Below are 15055 nucleotides of genomic sequence, written 5' to 3' on the forward strand. Positions count from 1 at the left end.
CTAAGGCCAAGACCTAAAAAGGTTGTAGCGCCATTGATTTATTATTTAGTTAATGTCAGCAAAAATTGATGCACCCCTGACGTAAGTTATGCCGAAAAAAGGTGGATTAGTAGTTTTGGATCTAAGATATAACATCTACTTTTTTATTTTATAAGAACATTTTTTTAAAATTATTAATGTTAAAATTAATAATCTTTAAATTTTACTAATTTTAAAATTATTAATTTTTATATCACAATTTTTTATTATTTTCGAATAACAATTCGTTTCACACAAAGTTTTAGCGTAACCAATGTCCCTCTTTTATAACTCTAACAAATTTACAGGGAATGTGGCTAGACCAGCGTACTTTAAATATTTTTTTTAACTAGCTGTGCCCATCGGGTCATTCAGTGGTGTAGTAACTTGGTCATAGCGCGATAATATAACCGCGAGGAATCGATAATCCAACACAATATTTTCAATCATCATCATCGTTAAGACGAAGTGTTCTTCTTTGTATACTATTGATTAGTTAATCTATGATTACAGATATCTTATACGGCAGCTAAGCATAAGCTTAATAGAAGTATTTTCGTTAAAAGAACTCAGAATTAATGTTACTAACATAAAAATCAAGTAAACTCGGTCAAATGAATACGCCCGTAACGCTTTAGTTACTCATGCTTCATTACCGTCGCGTTTAATTTCAAAAGTCGTTTGTAAAAAGAACTCCGCGTTTTAATTTGCATATAATTATACCGCCCATTTCTTAACGGGTTTGTTTTTCATTGATGCAATTGGTTTTGTTTGTTTTAGCGAAATGTTTTATGTAAAGTATCTTATAATAATTGTGCGTGAGGCACACCTAGACAAGCCCTAACCTCACCTAACTGATATCTAATATTAAATTTAAAGGGTTTAATTACTATCAAATATATATATAAATTTTTAGCTCCGTGAACGTGAATACGAAATAAAAAGTTATTATCTAATTTTATAATCTTTAAAATAGCAGTATAGTCAATATGCATAGAGCGCGCGTGTTTTTTTATTCTGATTGGAGGTCTGTCATTGGTGGTTGGTTAATAATTTATCTAAATATTTCTGTGTAAGGAAATTGACATATTAATCTGCTGAATAGTCATTACCAAATGGCATGCCATCGGCGCGTGAAGACAAAAATTATTTCCGGTCACTGCGCTGTACGGCCGAGGCGTCTGACCTGTTTTCACCACAGTATAGATATATTCAGGTTGTATTGCAACCATAGATTGCTATACAAACGCTCGGCCATTTAACAAGACTAACGTTGCTATGTTTACTTGAGGCTTGTTCTAAATACTAATGGATAAATTGAGAAATGCAACGTCAGTCCAACTTAAGGATCCAATCTTGAATCATGTCATCACAGAACTTATTTTAAGGTAAAATATAAAATAAAAATAAAAAAGTGTTTATTCTTTAGACAGATTTGGAAACGGTTCCCAGTTACCTACTAAACTTAATAGTTAATTCCGTAATGTATAATCTATATTTGTTTATATTACTATTTTGTTTTTTTTATTTATTTATTAACACTTCGTTGCATTACAATATAAAAATTAAACATAATAAAATTAAAAGGAAAACAACTGGCGGTTTTTTAACTGTTTACAATAATATCTCCGATTTTTGTAACGAAAATCATTACGCGATTAATGTGTGTGTGTGAATAAATGGGTGCATGTGAGCGAATGGGTGAGTGTTTGGGTGCATGTGAGTAATGAATGAGGTACGTCTCTATTCTCGAATCTTGATTGGGAAATCAAATTTTACAATAGCCTTTGTTAACAAAAAAATGTTAAAATAAATTATCTAAATGTTACCAATGGTCTTTGCCAATATTGAAGTATGAACAAATATATCATTATCACTTCCATTGATTTCCTTACTTCCACCCAATTCTACATGGTAGGATTGGCGAAACAATTACAGAGACATCGTTCACCAATTATTATTATAGAGATGATAACGCGTTCCGTTGAATCTTGATTGGTTATCAGCATCTCTAGTCCAACATATGACATGATATGATCAATGTGTCCCATCATAATTCGTCTGTCATCCGTTGCTTTACGCTTTCACACCCAAAGAGTATAAATTAGTTCCATTCCTGTTGCAACGCGCAAAATTTCTGTCTTATATGCTATTTCATGTTTACAATTAAGTGTACAAATTTTAAAAATATAACAATAGTATATAAAACAAACTGTAATTTGTAGTACTAACCTCGTTTAACTCGATATAAAAACCATGAAATATGAATACAAGTCGCCAAACCACGGTAGTTGGCACGAAATTGCATTTAAACTGCTTTCCCATAATAAGTTTCTGATTTATGTTAAGGGCTTAGCGCAATTCTTGGAAAAGCAGTAACGGCTTTTATAGAAGCCTAAACAGATTCGCTTCTAACATTTTGAAACGGTAGTAGAATTGTATTACAAATCAAACATTTTCGCCATCAGTAAATCAGTTTTAAATTCAAAATCGAAATTGCGTGATTCTTAAGATCTGTGCTGTGAACTTCTAGTTTATCTATCCTTGACTGGTCGACGGTATTTCGGAATGAAGAATTAAAAAGTGGGCTTAAATATTATTTTAAAACAAAATGGATAATGCTCCAGTTTTATATTTCCATAATTGACTATCGAATAATACTAGTACCTTGGCAAATGTTTATCCTGAATTCAAGTAAGCGAGAGGCTAATAATGCATCTGAAATCTGATTCTAACTGGTTGCATGTTGTGGTATAAGCCGCTTTTCCGATACAACGATTGGGTATTCGATATTGCATTTTCAGATTTCTTTTTGTTTATGTTACGTTATATGTAGAACACTGAGGAGTATTGATTATAGTTTAGCGTTCTATTATTGTCTGCTAATTTAAGCAATGCAGTGTTGGCCTAGAGTATTAGCCTTGGCTGTGTACCAATGGACTTTCTGTCTCTGAACGCATTTCACACTCGCTTGTACGGTGAAGGAAAACATCGTAAGGAAACTGGCATGCCGTAAAAACTAAAAAGTCTAGAGTGTCAAGCACAAAAAGCCGATCAGTTACTTGCCTCTTTGAATGAATCTGATACCGAAATAGAATCGAAACATATACAGAACGCTTTGGCTCTGAGGTTTATCTTAGTTTGTTCCTCTCATTTTAAGAAAACACTAATAAACAATTTAAAATCAATGATGTGTATAACACTTGTGATGTTGCACAACTGCGTATATGTTTTATTATATCAATATACGTCAATGTTTGCCTCAGATAGATGGTTTCTTTTTGTTGACAATTCGATCAGCCTTCTCCAGTTTTTGAATGATATTTTGGTTTTCTCCCGATATTTATATTCGCTGTTCGAGTAAGTGTTAATTGATATAAATCAATAGCTGTACGACCTCAGAGTAGAGGGCCATCATATCACAGTATGTGTGTCTAGTAGATATTAGTTTGTAATAAAAAAATTACAAAAGTTTATTATCTGTGCGTTGTATTTTTTCATGATTACCTACATACGACTTGACAGAAATAGACGAAAAAGTCATTTAGGTAAAAGTGTGCAAGACTATTTTTGTTGTTACAAATATTGATAGAACATAAAAATATATGATGCAAGGTATCATTATTATGCTCCCAATTCAAATATCAAGCGGAATTGTGAAAATAGTGGCTTTCGATTGCAGTCGAATCGAGCTCTCCATTAGTGCGACCGTTGAAGCCGAAAATTACATCAAATTCTCGAAAACCTATACACGTAAAAGTGATTGTATATTCTTTCGACGAAAATTGGAAATTATAAGTTAAAAAACAAGACTGCTATCATAGATTCAAAAAAGGGCCCACGTAGAACCGTATTTTAACGTATTATTATAATTATTAAAAAATAAAATAAATAAGCTTATTATATATGGCACAAATAGACGAAAAACCTAGGTCAAAACCTGAAAGGTGAAATTTTTCAACTTTCTCAGCGAATCTTGTCCACTCAATGAAAAACGTATTATCGCTTCTGCTTACGTCAATGTATATATATTTATTTTTTATTACTTCATCTTTATCTACAAATATCGACCTATCTAGTTCAAAGAAGTCTTTTGATGCTTTAACTGCCTTGTAACCGTAAATTTGTAAGTGATCCTTAAGGCGTAAAAATTATATTAAAATTCTTAAGCGGTAAGATATTAAGAACAAAATGTGTAAAAATTTACCGCGACTTTTTGAAGTGTAGGGTACACTACACAATTGCGCCCCGAATATATTTGTTTATTATGATTCATTTTTGTTACTGACCTCTTTGACTATTCACATTTAATTAAAATAAATAAAAATTGAGCACCGAAACGTTGAGATACAATATTCATTTTGGTTAACATTAACATTCCTTACACATAATATACTTCTATCACCACTAGCGTTTAAACTTGGCCAAGCTTGTATCTTAAACCTAGCGTTTGGTTAAGTTGTTTGTCATTAGATGTTTATTAAACTAAATGAGGGTAGAATCTATTTAAGTTGCTGCAATGGGTTAGACCGTAGTAAGGGTTCGATAAAGATTTTTATGTCTTGTGGATAAGAAATTTGAATACGAGATATGAATTTGGTCTTTATTTAGGAAAGTGTGGAACCTAATATTTATTGTTATGATTTTCTAGTTAAATTAAATTTTAAATAATATAACAGACTGCAGTTAAAATTTTTAAATAGCCAAATTTTTTTATTTTACATCCAAACAAGTTTTAAATTTCATTATATTTTTGAGTTTTTAGCCATTCTACGAGCTTGTTTTTACATTCATAGATGTAAGGAGTATAAATATTTCGAATTTTATCCAGCTTATTGTACAACGTGGGGCCTGTGTAACATTGGAATTTTTGAATATGACTTGTTTTAGTTTGTATAATGGGACAGAATCTATGTGTTCGTGTACTTACAATGGCTTCATCATAAATTCATTTTTGGTGTTGGTTGATAATTATAGTTGTTTGACTGTTAAGACGTCGCATTCTGAATATAGATCGACTATAGGGTACCTGAATGGTTTAAATTTAATGACCTTGAGTAAGGTATGCTGCGCTCAAAATTGCCTTTATTAAAACTTAACACAAAGATTTCTGAATCATTTTATATTTCAATTTAAAATGTCGTCAATTAAATATAAACACCCTTAATCAAAAAATGGGTCACGCTATATTGTTTTAACTTATAATCATAATCAGTACTTTAGTTAAATATATGTAAGAAGACTTATTTATTCCCTTAATGAGGTTATCCGAATCCGATTTCTAAGTTTCTAATAAATGCATCAGTTGACAATGCACATAAATACTTTATAAGGCCTCCCTTGACCAAGTAATCAATTAGGTCGGTACTAAGACAGAAACCATAAAATATTGGTTGGAGAAAAATTACTTCGCTACGTCAATAAACTCCAGTAAAAGTATACAGAACGAATAGAACGAATCTAATCAGTCGTCCTCATTGCAATAATTTTGTACGAATTTCGTTTTTTATGATTTAGTATTAACTGTATATTTTCTGCATGCAAATGTATATTTTTAATTATCAAGCCAAGTCACATCGCGACTTCATCACATTAGCGACTATGTTAGTATGAAGAAATGATTGTCTAAATTAATTTCCGTTTTTATCCTAAAATAAATTATCTTATTTGTACTTCTTTACAACCGTTCAAAATGACTGCCCGTTTTGTATTCGTTTCTTGAATGTTCCGAGTAATACAGAAGTTGTTCCGCGTAAGTAAATATGAAATAGTTTTGTACAAATATTTTTGTTTCTCTAGCTGCGATTGATATAAGGAAAAATAAATATTGGTTTATACTTCTAAGAGAATTAAATTCCCTCGGGTTTTTATTTGTTATACGATCATAATTGTAGTACTATAGTAAGATATATTTATTGTTCTCAATTAAGTGATCGGTAATATTGAACTAGGATTAATAATTGTTAGGAAAAATTCTGTGACTCCGTACGAATTATATATAATACGCAAATGTTGGAGAGACTGGATTACTCGGCCACCACTCTCGGTGTGGAAAGTGGTCGCAAATGCTAGCAGTACTTCGAGCATTTTGCACCCTCATTAATAATGCATCTAAGACTAATATTTCATCGTACACTGGTTCAATTTATAATGGTAATTAATCATGTTATTCAATCAGTAAAAAATTACAGTGTATGGTAAAAGTAAGTTTTAAATAGAAAGTTCTCTATTGCATTAGAAGTTAGTAACTATAAAAATAGAAATAAAAATCGGTTGTCTGTAAAGTCGGTTTACTGACATAGTTAAACGTGACAACGTCATTATAAAATACTGATGAAATGGTTGCTTTTTCAAAAGAAAATTTTAATTTTATTTGTTTGATAGATATTTTGTATGGATATAGAGAAGTAGGTAAATGGAAATCACAATTGAATTGTTCTAGTTACATTTATTTGTACGCATAAATACAATTATGTTTTCATCGCTCACTCAAGTGGAAGCGAGACAGATGTCAAACGGACAAAATGAAGTCAATTCAAAGTGTATTTTATATAATTGTAATAAATCTCATAGCAAGTTAGATATTGAATGATAGATAGACCCGTCAATACAACTGTTAACTCTCAATGTCCTTCATGTGTTGAAAATACTTAACAATCATTAACCGTTATTATGATAGAAAATATTGTTTAATATAGTACATAATTCTTTTTGTTGCGAATGCTTCTGAGGCCTAATATGTATTTACACACACATTCACTCTCTGACTCAATCACTTACATATTCACACCCATCCACATACTCATTCACTAACATGTACCCACAAACTGTATAGTGACACTCGACGTGTTGAAAACAGTTAAAAAAATTAAAAAACAACAATAAATGAAATAATAACTGTAATAAAATTATATATATATATTTTTTTGTTTTTAAGGAATTTATAATTTAGTTTGTTATGCAAGAGCTGGGAACGCTGACACAAGTATATTTTTACTTAAAAGGGTTCCCAAATCTTACACATTATAATGCATACTCATAATGAATAATATTGTTGTATTTTTGCTTTTACAGAGACCAGCAAAAAAGCAAGAGTTGTTTATCTAATTTTAATCATATACAATGTGATACCAGGTGATAAAAAACATTAGATACTAGGACCCGATAGGCGTTTTCCTACACGTCAACAAAATAAAAAAATATATGTGAAATATGTTTGCGATTACTACCTTTATAAAGAAAGCCGTTCGCGTTAAATACATATTTTAGAGGTTATCTATCAGGGCCCGTTTTTTATCTAAGCACACTCGATTACTCCAACATTTATTATTGCTCACATTTTCCAGAGTGAATGGCCTTACGAAAATCTTGTTTTGTGGAGTACCTATTATCCGTTTGCGCTTCAGTGGGCTAATATCTAAAGCTTTTGTGTTTATTAATATTTTGAATTCTTTATTCATTTGGCATTGTTTATATTCCAGAATTGTTTTCCTGTGATTTTTTTAACATGGCTCATAAGGAAACACTTTTAAACCGGATTGAAGCTATGTATTATTATAAATGTATACATAGGTTCAATCCGGTTAAAAAGTGTTTTCTTTCAATATGTAAAAGCTATGTTAACAAAAGACAATATATCATAAGGATAATAAAACTATTAGTATGAACTGTCTTTCGTTGAGTTACAAATGCCTCGAAAGTTCTGCTACGTATCCATTCTAAAACGGCAAGTAAACTTACGTTTAGTATTAATCTTCGGTTTACGCTTCAAAGCATTTGGATCTTTGAGTTGATAATCTAACATGTCTTTGTATTGGTAGAATAACTGTTATTTTTTCCTAGAATCCAGTGATAAGGTAAAACTAAAGACGAAACAATTAGTAAGGGCGTTGTTGTTTAAACGTACGTCTTTATACACAAAGCTACATCATAAGGTGGACTTAAATCAAACACTATCACAAAAAATACATACAAAAATGTATTTGTTTAATTAAAATTTTACGTTTAATTATTATAAAATATTCCGTTCCGTAATCCCATAAGCTCATTAAAGAGGTTCGCTGATTTCTGAAAGAACCTTAAGGTTTTCCCTAACCTTCCTCGTTACGTCACGGGCCATATCATTGTTGGATATCATCCACGTTGTTCCGTTGTCCGCGCGCTGCATTACTTCAATTATTCCGTTAACTGCTGATTCTACTCTGAAAAATAACCTATATTGTTACGTTTACGTGCCTCCAAATGAGCGATGTATTCAGGGCCATATCAGCGCTGCGGATATTAAAATAGTTACATTGAACTTTGATTTTGTTACTAGATGAGGAATTCAGGAAATTTCTTTCTGTCTTATTGTTAAAGTTTTGCGAAGATCAGGTCGTTTATTAAGAATAAACGGTTACTTACAACCCGATTACAAGTAGGATTGTTAAGCGCCTAACAAATTTCTTCATTCTAATTACACGATTTAAGAATCTATAGGGAAATAAAAAAAATCACTTTTCTTATAATATTTAAGTCCCGACCATTAAACCTAGGACCATGAATATATATTAAATATGTATAAGTAATTCAAACCTACACGTTTGAAGCACAGAAATATAGAGACATAAAGAGGAAAATTGAAATTTGCCCGTTTACGCCTCATGTATTATGCATGAGTGACTTAAACGTGTGTTGTCATTTGTCAAAATAATTCCCCTATTTTCTGGGTCTGGTTGACGAGTCATATTTATTTACGTTATGCAATCTGTGGTCGCAGAATGCAAACCCCGGATGTCCTTGTGTACGGTTTCCAGGTAACCAATTAATCAATGTACAGCGACGTGTAAGGGTTCAGAGTCCAGTTTAAGCGCTATATCACTTTTATCATGGATTTGTATATGTTATTTTATATATTGGATTTTGTTATGAATAATGTATTTTATATTTAGAAAAAACTTTTTATTATTTTAATCTAAGGGTACCCAAAACTCAATTTCAATCAACTCAACTCAATTTGTGACAGAATTTGGAGTTTATGAAAATACTAAATTCATAAACTCCTTGGATCGTTTAGGGAGATACGGCTTAACAAATCCTACTTCGAGATGGGGAAATTACTTAATATAAAAAATCTATTTGCCCCCTTACTCAATTATTTTTTGTATTATTAAGAATAATTTGTATAACAGATGTGTGTTTCTGTAGTCCAGTCCCAATAATTACGGATGAAATTTTACAACAGAAAATTCGAACATTCTTGGTACCTACCAAGCTAGAAGTGAAACAATTTGTGACAATTCCAATACATAAATACCATAACAAAATCATTGAAATGCTTTCGTAATATGTCATATTCTTAATCAAAATGTAGATTAATAGTAAATTTGAGCAAAATCAAAAGGAAAAATCTTTTTCAAAGATTACTTTGACTTTTGCTCTCATTTCCTCCGGGGCGAGTATTTTCAAGTCATAACAAATTACCTTTGAGGCTCTGAAGTTAGTCCGTGAGCGTCCGTTGCGAAGTTGTTTAAGTTTCTCTTATGTAGCAGCGCCGTGTCCGTCGGTCCGAGGCAAACTGTGATTATACGTACTTTCATCCCAGATTCATCACCCTGAAAATCAATTGAATTTTTTTCAAAGATTTTGCTTAATGAGTTCACTCCAGTTGTATGTTTATTTTAAAATGTCTTGAGGTAAAAAGACTTTTGTATGCGCATTTAGGCAACACTTGGGCTTGGGATCAAGACCCCAAAATAATAAGATGTGAGTGAGTCTAATCTAAAGCATCTGAGCATAGAGAATATTAAGAAAAAAAAATACTATTACTTATACGTATGGTAAGAAAATTGTAAGGATTAACAAATAATCATGAAACAGAAACAGACATCTGAGGCCTAGACAACAGGGTTGTAGCGCCACTGATTTGTTTTTTCATAGCATACATTGCGTTGACTTATTATTATTTAACCAGTCAGTACGTTTCTAAAAACTTAAAAAAATTTATTAATATAATCAATCTTTGTTTTAACCGCTAAAAAATTAGTAAATTGCAACACCGCGGCTTTTGTAGCATTGTACACAGACAGAGAGGATGGTTTAAAAGCATGCGAGGATGATACGTTTATTACGGCCCCGCCGCTGCCTTCCACATCCGCCCTCATTATGCTTAAAGCCTTCAATGTACTCGTTACAGTACCGCACTGAAAAAAGTTAAAAGGAATTAAAATGAGCTTCACAAGGCATTTTTAGCCTGAATAAGTATGATAGATAAGTTTAGTATGGTTGGGGATTAAGGTTATCTTATTATTTAGGCGATAAATTGCGTTTAGATTTCATTATGAGTGTCGGAGTGCAACAATGAAAAGTGGTAGTTAATGTTAATTAAGATCTGTCAGTATTAAATATAGACGTTTATAAGTGTTCATAGTTACTAATATAATTAAATAAAAGTTTAAATGATTTCATATTCTCTCTTATTAGTCTATGTTTGTCAATTACGTAAATAATTCGACATTGAAAAAGCTTTTTAAATGGTATCTCTTCAATCTGTTTTTATTGTCATATCTACTAGAGTTGGAATTCTACCGGTTTCTTTTTACGTTTTACATCTTTAAACATCTAATCGAGAGTAAATGATTAACTTATTGTTAAGTCTAAAATTTAAATCTTCTAAAACTCCGTTGTGTTCTGATTTCAGATTATATCTGCAACAGTTTTTAAATACATATTGTATATGTTAGAAATACACGATATACTTTTGTAAAAATTATTCTCAATATATAGTATATAGTAAAACAATTAAACAACACTCACAAAATTAACATCAATTATCTCTCTGCTCATTTCATTGTCTCCTACAATCCCAGCATTATTTACGACGACATCCAGCCTCCTATATTTATCGTGAACTTGCTTATATGCCTCGCTGAGTTCTCCTTCCTTTGTGATGTCACATTTTATGAACTTCGCTCTCAAAGCTCCAAACTTATTTAGAAGTTCATTCTCTAAAGCGGCACCCTCTCTCACCGCAACATCAAGAAACGCGACATGCTGTAACCATTAAAGTTACTGGCATTAAGTCATAATATATATCTTATATAGGTATTTTTAGAAATTATCATGACTAATTCTGGGCTAATGTTAATATTTTTTTTTTCTACAATTGGGAATTAGCTTCTGTCCTCATATTATAAAAAATACTGAAATAACGAACAAACATAACAAGTTGTTAGTTAAGTGGTACATATAATATGTTGAATGTGTTAAAAATATAATATAGTTATTGCTTTCAAGGCTTAGCGGTAAACGGATGTCTGGAAGTCGTTGGTTCAATACCCAGCAAGACAATAATTGTTTCAGATTAGTACAAAAACCTGATATATAAGGTAAGTTGTACCGTATATTATTACCGCAGAGCAAAATATATAAAACACGATTTGTATATAATATTTGAGCTAAAGTCAAAAAATCTTAGATTTAAATTATTAATATAACAATATAAACCACTGTTTTAACAAGGTCATAATATTTATATAATATAATTATTACGTTCGAGCCATTCGTCGTGATGTGGACGTCCTGTGTCGTTGTTGATGTTTAAACAGTGAAACAATCGTAAACGCTTTTGCTCTTAAATCTTATTAAATAAATTACTGTAATGTACATTTAGTAATTTAAATTATTTACACTAAATACAAAACACCAATAATTATTTTATTTTCATCAAATAAGAAAAAAAAATACTTTCATTTCATAAAAATATATATATTTGTAAATGTAATGTACTTAGTATCCTAGTATTAATAGCATTACCTACATTTATTCCTGAAAAAAAAAAATAGATTTTGCTTTTAAGACTTTGTTCCCCGAGCCATCGATGTTATTTACAATATTCATAACATATATAGCATTCCATTTTGCATTACTATTTCATTAAATAATAATGCAAAATGGATATCTAATTTCTAGTATATATAATATCGCTATTCTGAATTTATATTGGATTTACTCTGTAATATATGTATTGAACCTGATTTCTTATCTTACTTCTTTTCGAATTTTCCTTGTGCGGATTTTCACCAACAAATCTAGCTTAACGAAGCCCAATAATGAAATCCTACGTGATTTGGCGAATGTCCCGTTTTGGGGTGGATTTCGATTGCTTTTTAGAATCTTTAGAATATTACAGTCAAAAGATAACTTCAATAGAGAATAATTCTACTCAAATGCGAAATTGGTTTCTTATCTAATATCTTTACTAATATTGCATTGCCAACATGTTATTCATTGGCTTTTAAATTGCTTCAATAATTATTTTTTTTGTAATTTAATATAGTATAAATATAAATGGATAGAAAAAAAACATAGCTGAAATACTTTGCGACTGAAATGTTTTTCTTTCTGTTCATATCACAAATGGTCTAATCTACATAAATAAAAATATATCGCAAAATATGTTGCTAAGCTCAATTCTCGAAGACGACTGGACTAATTTGAGTATATATTTATTCCTTGCACTCAGAGGAAGGTGTTTATGGAGAGCAAAATAGTAGTTTCAGGAAAGCAGATGAAGTAGCAAAATATTCTAATGTTAGTTTTTAGCTGCAAATAATGTGAGGTACGTGAAATTACATTCTCGCGGCGGTAGCTATTCAATAATATATTATTTATTCTTGAATAAATAAAATCAAATTATTTTATTGTTTATTCTAGATATGTTCATACCTAGTATAACCCTGTAATATACTTATTATATTCATATTTAATAGCTGATAAATCTGTGGCGCTGCAACCTTCAGGTCTGGGCCTCGACATTTCTGTATCTGCTTAATGTACATTTAATAAATAATATGAAAAATTAAATACACCAAAAAACCATTTCTGAAATAATAAATAACTTTAAATAATAATAGTATCCATCCTTAGTGGCTTAAGCTGTGCAATCGAATCACTAAGGATCAACAGTTTTTATTTATTACAGAGCAAAAGTAATTGACTGTATAGAACCACTTACGTTGTAGGAAACTGGGGTTAATTGCATTTCTTATAGACATAGTTGAAGTTCGGATATTGCAACATGTGGTGTATTATAGTGGTTAAACCAATATATAGTTGAGATATTGACTTGATTGATAGCTTACATATGTTATTTTAAGTGAATTATATATTAGAAAATGTAAAAATTATCAGTCTATATAGTAATGTCTGGTAAGTAAATTGCATTCAGTTATTGCTTAACAGTATTGCAGCGGACTTCAACAACTTTTTACGGTCAATTTTTTTTTGGATATTACAGAAATACTAGAAAAGGTTTAGGCTCAAAGTCGGGACTTAGTAGTAGTACTAGTACTAGTGGTTTCTCACTCAAGCGTAGACTTGAGTTAGTGAAAAGAGTGCCGGAGAGTTTATTGCCAGTTCTTCTCAATCGTTCTATGCTCTTGATTAGAGAACTGGCAATGTTAAAATAGAAGCATTTAGCATTTAATATGTATTTCTTTATTGATGTTCATAAGTGTACATTGTGTAACATAAATGAATAAACGAATATGATTCAAATGTTCCTGTCAAATTCCAATCATTGTTTGTTCCAATGTGGATTGTCATACTTAGCACTCCATTTTGAATCTTTTCTTTAGTACAATGGTGCTACAGTATTAAAAAATCAGACACTGAACAACTCAAAACTGTTAAAAAAAGATAGACATTTTCTTTTCAAAAGTTTAATTACTACAATTTACACGCAGTTAATTCCAATACCAATTTTTTAATTATTTTTTTAATATTCATACATACCGCTGCATTCCTAGCTAGCAATTCACGCACTAATCCAGCACCAACTCCAGCCGCACCACCCGTGACTAAAACTACTTTATTATCCACACTCCAAACCATATCGTATAAAACAATGGCATGAAATAAATCCGTATTATTTTATCGATATTTATCTACTGATAAAGGTGTTTGCCCTTCAGCGTTACGTAGCAACTAATTAAAAATGTATTTTGTGCTGGTTCTATTTGTATTATATTTATTAAGGATCTTACTAATTACACTTACTAATGTTAGTTTACTTAAAATATGATAGTACGCACGTACAATCATGCAAAACATGAGCCAAATCTGGCGTACAAAATGCTTTCTTTGTAAAACTAAAAAAGTGATTAATTAATATAAAATTGTTAAATTCGTTTCTCTGCTTTACACGTTTTAACCTTGAAACTATCAATCGATAATATTTTGATTATGTTCTAACGTGTATATGTGCGTGCTCCTATTTCGAAATGTCTGCGGATGATAAGCACTTGTTATTTTCTTATTATGACTCATTGTTTGCCAGTTCTTCTCGCCCGTTCTACACCCTTGATTTGGGTACGGAAGAAGGGATAGTCAATGCTAATTTAGATCATCCTGTTTTTTTTTTAATTTCCGTTCATAAGTGTACTATTGTGTATTATCTAAATAAATTAATTTAAATGTGATTTGCATAACGAGGTATTTCCGTCTTCAGAGAAGAGAAATATTTCAACAGATTTTGCTCGATAGATAAGGTATTAAAATTTCAAAAGTTTGTAAAGTGCTTTTGACCGCTGCGGGCAATCGCTCATTTCAACTTGAGAACTTTGATCTCAACATTTTTAATATTAAATGCGACCTTGCCATTCAGCTTTTTCGAATGACATATTTTCTAAATAAACGATTTTTTTACTAGTTGGAAATTATTGATATGCGTACGTCACTGATGTTAGCACATTATTAAAATGAAATTATAATTTAATGATCAGAATGCATTGATACTGATATTAACCCTATAGTTTTCCAATATGAATTATGCTTTATAGATATACAGTGTTGTTCTAGTGGCTTGAGCATACTACTCTCATTCTTGAGGTCGTAAGTACGAACACCGGTTGTGCACTAATGGACTTACTACGTGCGGAATTAACACTGAACGGTGAAGGAAACATCACGACGGCGTGTATCAAGCATTCTGTGCTGATTCACGTACACCCTTAATAGGTAGAAAAAACATAATAAATACACAAATATAAGGCCCAGA

General features: G+C 31.0%; 2 protein-coding genes across 3 annotated transcripts in view; one reads left to right on the forward strand and one right to left on the reverse strand.

Annotated features, from left to right (window-relative positions):
- The window catches only part of LOC123708213, an 89476-nt gene that overhangs the window by 53168 nt on the left and 21253 nt on the right, over positions 1–15055 (forward strand). The window lies entirely within an intron of this gene.
- On the reverse strand, positions 7979–13963 carry LOC123708214 (15-hydroxyprostaglandin dehydrogenase [NAD(+)]-like). Of its 2 annotated transcripts, none has more exons than XM_045658800.1 (5): positions 13792–13963; positions 10813–11049; positions 10056–10199; positions 9481–9611; positions 7979–8219 (listed from the first exon to the last, which is right to left on the reverse strand). In XM_045658800.1, exons 1-5 carry the CDS (start codon positions 13888–13890, stop codon positions 8066–8068), a joined length of 765 nt encoding a protein of 254 aa, XP_045514756.1. In that variant the 5' UTR covers positions 13891–13963; the 3' UTR covers positions 7979–8065. The 2 variants fall into 2 exon arrangements, with proteins under 2 accessions (XP_045514756.1, XP_045514755.1); XM_045658799.1 differs by having other exon boundaries at positions 10029–10199; positions 13792–13959.

Source organism: Pieris brassicae, chromosome 4 (genome assembly GCF_905147105.1).
Source record: "Pieris brassicae chromosome 4, ilPieBrab1.1, whole genome shotgun sequence".
NCBI lineage: Eukaryota > Metazoa > Arthropoda > Insecta > Lepidoptera > Pieridae > Pieris > Pieris brassicae.